The sequence below is a fragment of the Carettochelys insculpta genome, chromosome 28 (genome assembly GCF_033958435.1).
Source record: "Carettochelys insculpta isolate YL-2023 chromosome 28, ASM3395843v1, whole genome shotgun sequence".
Taxonomy (NCBI): domain Eukaryota; kingdom Metazoa; phylum Chordata; order Testudines; family Carettochelyidae; genus Carettochelys; species Carettochelys insculpta.
Genome location: NC_134164.1, coordinates 10176994 through 10188264, shown reverse-complemented (window position 1 = coordinate 10188264; position 11271 = coordinate 10176994). Strand labels below are relative to the sequence as shown.

Here is an 11271-nt window from a genome sequence, read left to right as displayed (position 1 = left end):
GCTGCTGCTGCTGCTGCTGCTGCTGCTGCTGCTGCTGGGGGTCCATGACTGCGGCGCCCGGGGTCTGTGTGCCTATATGGCTCCTCAGACCGCGTGCTGTGCAGGCTGAGTGTATGTGGGAGGGGCCCTTTAAGGGAGCGGCTAGCTGTTGCCCCGGAAGCGCTAGTCCGCCCGTTGACCCTGTCTGCAGCTGTGCCTGGCATCCCTATTTCGATGTGTGCTACTTGGGCGTGTAGACGTTCCCTCGCTGCGCCTACTTCGATGTTGGGCTGAGCAACGTCGAAGTTGAACATCGACGTTGCCGGCCCTGGAGGACGTGTAGACGTTATTCATCGAAATAGCCTATTTCGATGTTGGCTGCACGTGTAGACGTAGCCCTAGTGACACAGCTTTTCCTAATATCCAACCTACACCTCCCGCTCTGTAACTTCAGACCATTGTTCCGTGTTCTGCCATCTGTCACCACTGAGACCCAGCCTCTCTCCACCCTCTTTTGAGCCCCCTTCTGGGAAGCTGCTGTCAAATTGCCCCTCACTCTTCTCTTCCACAAACCAAATAAGCCCAAATCCCTCAGCCTCTCCTTACAGGTCAAGTGCTCCAGCCCCCTAAGGATTTCCGTTGCCCCTTGCTGGACCCTCTCCAACGCATCCACATCCTTTTTGTGCCAGGGGGCAGGCCATGACAGCACAAAGGATGGGAGGCACTAGGTGCCCCACGTACAGGCCTGGGGTCTCACAGATACACACTCAGGGGGCCTGCCACTCCTGCTGGCAGGGCTGCTAGAACCATGCTGGTTTTAGTGCACTAGCTCAATTGACGATGGCATGAGTCAGTCTCCTCCAGCTGGGAATCACGCCCCTCACTGGCACCAGTCTGTCTTGTAGTCAGTCTCTGATCTGTGTTTCCTCTGGCAGCAGATGGAAAGGTGGATTTGAAACACTTTATGCAGTGTGTGCTGGACTCTCGGAGGCCTTCCCAGCATGAAAGTAAGTGAGGGCTACTGGCAAGGGCACCTACGGACACGTACGTGGAAAAAGCTGCATAGCAGGGAACAATCACTGCTCCTTTCTGAGACCAGTCAGCAGGACATTCCACACATGGATGTGGCACAGGATCCTGCTTTCTGGTTGGCCAGAAACATCTCCTCAGTGCCACAACCCGTGTGATTGGTGGCACAAAGATTCACAGATATGGGGTTTTCAAAGGGACCTACAGGCATTGGTGGGTGTTGGCATCTAACTCCCTTAGGCGCAAAACAAAAAAGCAGTCCTGTAGCGCCTTAAAGGCTAACAATCTTAGTAGGCGATAAGCTTTCGTGGGACAGACCCACTTCTTCAGCTCTGGAGAGTTATTGATAACTGAGAGAAACAAAGAATTAAAAAGTGAAAGCACAGAAAAACTTTAGGCACATTTGGAAATCCAGGTGCAAATGGCAAACCTCCAGAGTCCATTATCTGCTGGGTCCTTGCTGGGAGCTGGGGACATTCAGCACACAGCAGGATGTGGCCCTAAGACAGCACAGACCCAGCACCCCAGTGTGGTTTGCAGAAGCATGGAGCCTACTGCAGGGTTCCTCTCTGGGAAGAGCCATTTAGGGGCCCAGCCAGGCCCAGCCTGTGAGCTCCACACTCCATTATTACTCTGCTCGTACTCTGACAAGCCTGCCCAAGGCTTAAATCATTCTCGCCTATCCTAGGGGACACAGTTGATCTCCAGAACCTGGACTCCATCCTGGACAGCCTGGGGATCCATTTAACCAATGAGGAGATGCAGGAGGCATTGAAACATGCTACCATTGATGGTTGGTCTTTCAAATCTCACACTTTGTTTAGGGGGGAGGGCAGGGATCAGCCAAATCAACAGAGAGGATTTGAAATCCTGCTTGTGCGTTGTGCTTATCAAATCACCGTGGTGTGAGCTGCACACAACAGGTAATAGGGCAGCTGAGCTGATTAAAATAAATCCTGGGCCCACATTTTGCTCCAGCTTGCACAGGAGTAAGTCGAGGTAAAGCAGCTGCCACCAGTGGAATGACTGACTGGCTCCTGTTTGCACTAAGGCCACTTTACCCTACCTTGGCTGTGTTAAAATCTGGGTTACATTTATATTTGCACCTACAATTAGAGCAATGGAAAGTGATCATAGTGATAGAGTAAAGGAGAATCTGGATTCACACCCCTGGAAGGCAGATCGTGCCCTGACCCTTTTCAATTTCAGACCCTCCCTATTCTGATCCCAGCACTCTGACCCCTCGCAAAGGTTCTGTCCATTGTTCTTTTAGAAAGAAGAAAGTTCTAAGTCACTCATGGGAAAGTGTCTCCTTCCACCCATCTAACCAACCTCGTCTTCAGCTTTCAGGCCAATTCCCATCTGTCTCTGTGTCCTTCAGTGGGTTTCACTCCCTCTGACTCTGAGCTGCACTTTACCTTGCAGCCAACGGGAAGGTGAATTTGAGTGAATTTATGAAGGGGGTGAAGACTGTTCGGAAATGGCTCCCAGGTGAAGGTAAGTGAGGATCTAATAATACAGAGGGACAGATGAGACTGCACTGAATGAGGCAGGAGATGCATGGGGGTAAGTGCCTTGTGAGCAGGAAATGAAAGACCATCGTCTAACGAAGCCACAAAAAGATGCAAAGTTAAAGTTGCCTCAGAGACCTCACTGCCCACCTGTCTTTATTCTAGAGTCTCTGGCCCTCCTGCTGCAGGCACCAGTCTCCCCTGCCACAAAGGGGCAGGCCCTGCTAGCAGTAATCATGTGTGTGCAGGCCTGAACACAGGGCAAAGGGGGCAGTTGCCCCAGGGCCAGGTGAAATAAAAGGGCCCAGGGCTACTAGTTGCCACTACCACGACCGCCACCGCCAGAGCTCTGCGTGGTGCACACTGGGCAGCTTTCAGGACTGGGTGGGGAGGGACGGGGGTGGTGTGCACCAAGAAATGCCAAGGGCTAACCCCAGCCCCATCCCTAATGCACATGGCCTTGCCCCTTCCAGGAGCATCAAGCTCACAAAGGAAGGTGAGTGATCATCTAATAGCTGAGACCGAAGACAGAAGTGAGTGACCTGAATGGGGCCGGCACTCTCTGAAAAATGACCTTCCCAATGGGCAGAGCTAAGGTTACGCTGGAGTTCTCAGTTCTGGCCCTTCCCCACTCCTGAGTTCCTGACTTTGTAACCTTAGGCCTGACTCTGGAGGTGCTGACTTTGTCATTTCCCTAGGCCCTGCTTTCACTTCACCCCATTCCTCCAAATCTTCACCCCCCCTCTGCCTTGCCCCACCCCCACCCTGCTGTGCCCCTGCCTCACCTCTTCCCACCCTGCCTCCAGAACCTCCTACATGCCACTGAACAGCTGATCACAGTGGAGGGGAGGGTCTGGGAGTAGCGGAGGAGATCCTTGGCCTGCAAACAAGCACTGGCTTTGCTTTTGTCGGGTATAGAATTCCTGGAGTCACAAGGCAAAGTTAAGCAGGTTCAGTACTGTAAGTAGCATTAGGTGCTTAATAGCATTCATTTACCAGAGGGTTTTATATATGGTAATAATAATCCTTGTGATACACTAGGGATTGTGATCAGCAATAACTATTCATCTAGGGCAGATTACTATTATTACAGTATTATGATTCATATATTGCCAACTCTCTCTCTCTCATCCTGGCTGCAAGTAGGGGATAACGCGCAGTTCCGTTGTCTGGGATGATGGTTAAACATTCAAGTACAGAACCAATGTGGATTACAATATGTCTTCTCTGTTGCCAGAGGACAGAGTGCACATGGGGAACATGAGCTGCACACTGGCCAACATGGGGCTCCAATTAATCCTAGAGGCTGGAGTACAGCCCTCTCCCACTCCGGCTCTGTTTGTGTGGCCAAAGCTGTTGTCAGAGCCCTGTAGTGTGTGGTGGTAGGGGGAGGCAGTGGGAGTGGCTGCTCCCTTTTAGCACTGCCTGGGCACCTCAGAGGCATTGGCCCCACGCTTAGCTCTCCTCAGCTGGTCTCTGCCTTTAGACCTGAAGGCAGCTCTCAGTTACACCCAGCTATTCTGGACTCAAGGAGGCAGCTGGGAACAACCAGAGTGCAGAGATTCCCAGAACAAGACCCTTCACCTCCTGCAACTACCCCCATGACCCATCTTGAGAGGAGATGGCAGTGGGGGAAGGACATAGAACCAGAACGCCTGTGGCCATTTTCTCTGTGCACAGGGGTTTCCCAGCTTTGTTCCCAGGGTGCTATAACACACAGGAAGAATGGAACCCCGAATCCCAGGCCAAAATGGCTCAGCTGCCTGCAGCTGTGTTTGGCCTTTGGCTCTGAGCATTGCCTTCCTTTACAGGAGATGGCCAAGTCAGCCTGAGCACTTTTGAGGAAAGCATGATCATAGAATCCTGGGGCTGGAAAGGACCTCAGGAGGTCATCTAGTCCAGCCTCCTGCCTAACGCAGGATTAACCCCAACTAAATCATCCCAGCCAGGACCTTGTCAAGCCAGGACTTAAAAACCTCGAGGGATGGAGAATCCACCACCGGTCTAGGCAACACATTCCAGTGCTTCACCACCCTCCTGGTGAACTAGTGTTTCCTAATATCCAACCTACACTCTCCTTCTGTAACTTCAGACCATTACTCCTTGTTGGGCTATCTGACACCACTGAGAACAGTTTCTCTCCATCCTTTTTTAGAGCTCCCCTTCAGGAAGTTGAAGGCTGCTATTAAATCACCCCTCAGTCTTCTCTTCTGTTAACTAAATAAGCCCAAATCCCTCAGCCTGTCCTCATAGGTCTTGTGCTCCAGACCCTTAATCATTTTTGTTGCCCTCCGCTGAACCTGCTCCAGCACATCCACATCCTTTTTATACTGATGGGTCCAAAACTGGACACACTATTCCAGATGTGGCCTCACCAGTGCTGAATATAGGGGAACAACAGCCTCTCTATATCTGTCCAAAATACTCCTCCTAATGCACCCTAATATGCTGTTAGCCCTCTTGGCTACAAGGGCACACTGTTTACTCATATCCAGCCTTTCATCCACTATAACCCCTAGGTCCCTTTTCCACTGTACTGCTGCTTAGCCAGTTGGTTCACCGCCTATAACAATGCTTGGGATTCTTCCGTCCCAAGTGCAGGACTCTACACTTCTCCTTGTTGAACCATGTCAGATTTCTTTTGGCCCAATCCTCCAATTTATCCAGGTCACTCTGGATCTTATTGCTACCTTCCAACATATTTACCTGTCCTCCTAGCTTAGTGTGTCCACAAATTTGCTGAGGGTGCAATCCAGTCCCTCATCCAGGTCATTAATAAAGACGTTGAACAACACCAGCCCCAGAACCAAGCCTTGCGGCACTCCTCTTGAAACCAGCCACCATCCAGATGTTGAGCCATTGACCACTACTCGTTGGCTCGACAATCAAGCCAGCTTTCTATCCATCTTATAGTCCATTGATTTAGTCCATATTTCCTTAAATTATGGACAAGAATGCTGTGGGAGACTGTATCAAAAGCTTTGTTGAAGTCAAGGTATATCACATCCACTGACTTCCCCATGTCCACAAAATCATTACCTCTTCATAGAAGCTAATCAGACTGGACAGGCAAGACTTGCCCTTGGTGAATCCATGTTGGCTACTTCTGATCACTTTCCCCTCTTCCAAGTGCTCCAGAATGGATTCCTTGAGAATCCCCTCCATTATTTTCCCAGGGACTGGGGTAAGGCTGACAGGTCTGTAGTTCCCTGGATTGTCCTTCTTTCCTTTTTTTAAAGATGGGCACTATGTTTGCCTTTTTCCAGTCATAGGGGATCTCTCCCAAACTCCAAGAGTCTTCAAAGATAATGGCCAAAGGTTCAGCAACGATATCTGCCAGTTCCCTCAGTGCCCTTGGGTTCATTAAATCCAGACCCATGGATTTGTGTACATCTAGTTTTCTAGATAGCTCAGAACTTGTTCCTTCCCCACAGATGGCTGCCCTCCACCTTCCCATACTGCATTGTCTAGGACCATTGTGTGGGAGTTGACTATGTCCATGAAGACTGAGGCAAAAAAAGCACTGAGTACTTCAGCTTTTCTCGCATCATCTGACACTAGGTTACCTCTCTGATCTAGTAACGGCCCCACACCTTCCCTGTCAACCCTCTTATTGTTAACATGCCTGTAGAAACCCTTCTTGTTACCCTTCACATCCCTTGCCAGCTGCGATTCCAATTGTGCCTTTGCTGTCCTGATTACTGCCCAGCATTTTACAGACATGTATTTATACTCCTCCTTAGTCAGCTGTCCAAGTTTCCACTTTTTATACACATTCTTTTTGAGACCAAGGATGTCCCTGTTAAGCCAAACTGGTTGCCTACCATGATTGCATTTCTTACTATGCAGCAGGATTGTTTGTTTCTTTGCCTTTAGCAAGACTTCTTTAAAATACTGCCAGTTCTCCTGAACTCCTTTCCCCTTCATCTTCATTTCCCAGAGGATTCTGCCAATGAGTACCCTCAGAGAGTCGAAGTCTGCTCTTCTGAAATCAAGGGTCTGTGTATTACTGCTCACCTTTCTTCCTTTTGTCAGAATCCTGAAATCCACCATCTCATGATCACTGCAGCCCAGCTTGCCACCTGCTTCTATTGCTCCTACTAGTTCTTCCCTGTTTGTGAGCAGCAGGTCAAGCTGCTCATGGCTACTGGTTTGTTCCATCAGCACTTATACCAGGAAATTATCACCAACATTCTCTAGACTTCCTGGATTGGCTGTGTGCTGTTGTATTGGTCTCCCAAGAAATGTCTGGGTAATGAAAGTCCCCCATGAGAACCAGGGCCTGTGATTTGGAAGCTTCACTTAGCTGTCTGAAGAAATCCCCATCTACCTCATCTCCCTGATCTGGTGGTCTAGAGCAGACACCAACTACAACATCACCTCTGTTACTTCCACCTCTAAACTGAACCCAAAGACACTCAACTGGTTTTACTCCCTCCATATACTGGAGCTCTGAGCAATCATACTGCTCCCTCACATACAGCACAACTCCTTTTCCTTTTCTCCCATCTGTCTTTCCTAAACAGTTGATACCCTTCCATGACCGTGCTCCAGTTATGCGAATCATCCCACCAAGTCTCGGTTATTCCAATCACTTCATGCTTCAGAGACTGTGCCAGGGCCTCTAGTTCCTCCTGTTCGTTTCCCAGGCTTCTTGCATTTGTGTACAAGCACCTTAGAGAAGTGGCTGATGGGCCCACTTTCTCCTTCTCACCTAGGAATCCTACTTTGTCGTACCCTTCTCCTTCCCCACTTGTGTCTCCATCCCCCAACGAACCTAGCAGATGAGTAGACAGCAGCCCTCCCAGGCTCAGAGTGCGGACAGGTGCACTGCATGTTCCTCATTGGTATGTGCCTCCATACAGTAGGACAGGGGAGTGCACAGTGGTGGGCAGACCTTCTTGAGGAAGGGGGCTGCAATTTCATAAGGGAGCTCCAGTATAATTGGCTGCTGGGTCTCAGGCTCATCCATCTCATTAGAAATATTGAAATCTGTTACTGTTTTATCTCTGGGTAGGCACATTTCTATACACGTGAATGAAGTTTTTACATTCTACAGACTTATTTCCCTGCATGTGCTGAAAGGTGTTTTTTATCTGAAAATTACCAAAAATTTCCATTGGTTTGGATGACATTAGAGGGGTGTGGGTGTGGGGAGCCTTGCTAATTGCAGGGATGAAAAGTGGGGCCCAGTGTAAAAAGCAGCTCATTCCTGCAGTAGGAGATAGATGTAGATGAGGCTTAAAGCAGGGGGGCTTTGTGCATTCTCTGCACGAGCCAAACCTTGAGGTCTAGACTCTGTTGTTATTCTGTCCTCACTTGGGCAAAGCTCCACATGGACTAAATTGAAGCTCTTTTCCATGTATCCTAGGAGATAAGATGGATCTCCAGAACCTGGACTTCATCCTAGATAGCCTGGGGATCCATTTAACCAGTGCAACGATGCACGAAGTGCTAAAACAAGTGACTGTTGATGGTTGGTATTGCAAATCTCACTGTTTGCAGAACTGATGTGAACCCTGTGCTGCCAACTTGTGCAGAGAGCTCGTCAGAAGACGGGGATGACACATGCACAATAGGGAAAAGGGATAATCAATCCTAGGCCCAGATTATTCTCACATTTACACTGGTGTAAATCTGGTGTAACACTACCGACGCCAGCAAACTGACTATGTCCATTTACACAACAGCCAATTTTCCCCACCCTTTTCATGTAAAGAGGTCTCAAAGTCAGATGGAATTCTGTTTGTCCCATGTCTTGAATAGTGTGAAATGACCATTGAGTAAATGAGAATCTGCTTCAAGGGAGTTAATCTGGATTTACATTACTGGAGATGTGAGCAGGATCTGGCCCTTTGAATGTCATGCCCACCCTTTTCCAATCACAACTCTGAGAGTTCAAAGCAACTTATGTGAAGGCATCTCTGCCTCCCAGTTCTACTTTTCCTGACCTACAGTGAGCTCATTACCCCCATCTCTTTGTCCTTCATCTTGTGTCTGTCATTTCCACTGATTCTGAACTGTGCTATACCTTAACAGCAACGAAGGGTCCTGTGGCACCTTATAGACTAATAGAAAAGTTTTGAGCATGAGCTTTCATGAGCACAGACTCACTTCATCAGATGCTGAGTCTTTGCTCACAAAAGCTCATGCTCAAAACTTTTCTGTTAGTCTATAAGGTGCCACAGGACCCTTGGTTGCTGTTACAGATCCAGACTAACAGGGCTACCCCTCTGATGCTGTGCTATACCTTGCAGCTGATGGGAAGGTGAATATGGCTGAATTTATGAAAGCAGTGAGGACAGTTCAGAAATTGTCTCCTGAAAGAGGTGAGTGAGAATCCAGCTAATACAGATGGGTGGTAGATGATAGTGGCTGGAATAAGGCAGGGGCCCCAAGGGAGGAGCATGGAAACTGCGATGTGATTGTGTAATTAACGAGATTTTCTAATCAAGGGGCAGAGTTAAGGTTATACTGGCAACCTTAATTCTAGCATTTCTAACTCCTGAGTACCAGATTTTGTAACTGTAGGCCAGGGTCCTGCAAATGGGTATAAACTTGATTTCTCACATGAAGTCTTGTGGGTGCCATCCATTTGTGTTTTTGGGATTGGGGCCCTATTAGACATCTTTTACCAGAGATTTGCCTATGTAATAATAATGCAGTACATGATTAAATTCTCAAGGACATAAAACTAAGAAAAACTGCACTAATGGACAGCTACTTATCTAGGTTGTTGCAATTTGAAACAAAGATTCAGTTAACAATTGTGAAACATTAATTAGAAGAACAAGATTCTTAAATGATTGGGCTTTTTCCATTTCATGCTTTCTTTTAATTAACTTAGGAGTTCTTCCTTTATTAGGTGCAGCAGCTGCATAAATGTATGACAAATTCCATGTATTTGCTGAGATTCAGGATTCTCCTAAAGGATATCAAAGAGGATAAGGAGTTTGTGGCCAAGATATGTTACAGAATCTTTCTAATATCGTGCAGAAGGGATATGTGAGGCCAAATTCAGCCCTACTTTTACTTCCCTGGGCTTCTGAGGAATTGCACTACTATCTCATAATAACCAAGTTTTCGATAGTCATGAATTAGTCCTTTTGTCTGTGCCTCAGTTTCCCCTCCTGCAAAATGGAGCTAATTCTTCCCTACTTCCCAGTGTGAGCGTAAGATATAGTTTGCCAGTCTGTGTGAAGTGGTTGGAGATCATCAGAAGGCTGTAGGTAGAGGTAGGCAAAGGAGTGTTTTCCATTATCACTGTTATATTGGCCTTCTTCATCTCCACTAACAACCAATGCAAATTCCACTGTTATTTCCTCTCCGTTGCTGGGGAACAGAGTACAAGTGGGGAACCTGGGCTCTGTGCTGGCCAAAATGGGGATCTATTTAACCCACAGCCCCACTGACCATGAGCATGTCCTCTCCCACTCTGGCTCTGTTTGGGTGGCAGGAGCTGTTCTCAGAGTTGCATTGTGTGGGGCGAGGCCTCCTGCTGCAAACGTGGTGGTAAACACAGACAGTGGGGCTGGCTGCTCCTTCTGAGCACTGTCTGGGGATGTTAAAGATGCTACTTCCACCCTCCCCTCAGCCGGCTTCCCCCTTAGGCCCACAGGCTGCTCTCGCTGGCACCAGCTCTGACAGCCTCAAGCGGGCAGCATGGAATCACCAGAGCTCTTGGGCTCCTGGGCCATGTGGCCACCTCTCCAGCTATTCTTCTCTATATCTGCCATACAGGCCGCTGCAACATGGGTGGCACCGAGCCACTACCACACATGGCAATTCCCTCAGTCAGGAGGGATTGCCAGGGAGCTGGAAGCTGGCCTGGTGTTGTGAAGCAGGAGAAATAGAGTCCAGAGTCCCTGCCCCAGCTTACTCAGCTGCCAGCCAGCCCATGGCCACGGGGAACACGTTGTCCTATGGCACATATGGGACACTGGCCTCCAGGGATTTGGGGGCTGCTGTGCTGTCCCATGTCAGGGCCCCTCAGCCATGGGGGCTGGTGTCTCACAGTGAACTACCAAGGATGGGGCTCCGCAGCTTCCCGATGGCAGGGAGCAGAGGATGGGGGCTCCGCAGCCTGCTGGCAGGGGGAGGGCCGGGAAATGCAGAAGCCGCTCTGTGGTGGAGCTCACCAGCAGCAGGAGCTGCTGCTGTGGGGAAGTGGGGAATGGGGCAACTGCCCCACGGAGGAGCTCCCCTGCAGCAGGAGCTGCTGCCCTGAGGCTCAGGGTGCTGGGGAGGAGGGCAGCTGCCCAGCAGAGGAGCTCCCTAACCACTAGGGCTGCTGCCTAGAGACACCAGATTCCGCAGAACAGGGGCCCTGCAAAGTATGAGACAATATGCCCATTTTCTTTTTTTAAAAAAAAGTCACCTTAAATGAGGGACTGTCCCGGTACAAACATGGCCAAGTCTGGCCCTCGTCAAAGGGGAGCTTTATCCTACAGGAGATGGCAGAGTCAGCCCGAGTGCATTTATGAAAAGTGCGATGAGCTCCCAGAGGCCCTCCTGGGCCAAGAGTGAGACCCAACAGGCTCTTTGCAATCTGTGCTGATGTGGCCTTATCCTGCCTGTCAGAAAAAGGCGTTGACTCGCTTGCTGCTTTCTTTTCTCAGGATGCAGTTTCACCGGCAGCTGCTTGTTGTTCAGGCCTGTCTGGTCTCTGAGGGGAAGCATCATAGAGACCACAGGGACTGGGAGCCTGGAAAAGAGCAGGAAGCTCTGGGGTTGCAGGGGTTTAAGGGCCTGA

The 11271-nt window shown here is 49.3% G+C and overlaps 1 protein-coding gene across 1 annotated transcript in view; it reads left to right on the top strand.

The window, feature by feature from the left end:
- Nucleotides 1-824: 824 nt before the first annotated feature.
- The window catches only part of EFCAB3 (EF-hand calcium binding domain 3), a 41862-nt gene continuing 31415 nt past the window's right edge, over nt 825-11271 (top strand). The window contains exons 1-4 of the mRNA XM_074978709.1: nt 825-828; nt 915-986; nt 1697-1801; nt 2434-2505. Of these exons, the coding sequence (XP_074834810.1) occupies nt 825-828; nt 915-986; nt 1697-1801; nt 2434-2505 (253 nt within the window). The remainder of the gene's footprint in view (nt 829-914; nt 987-1696; nt 1802-2433; nt 2506-11271) is intronic.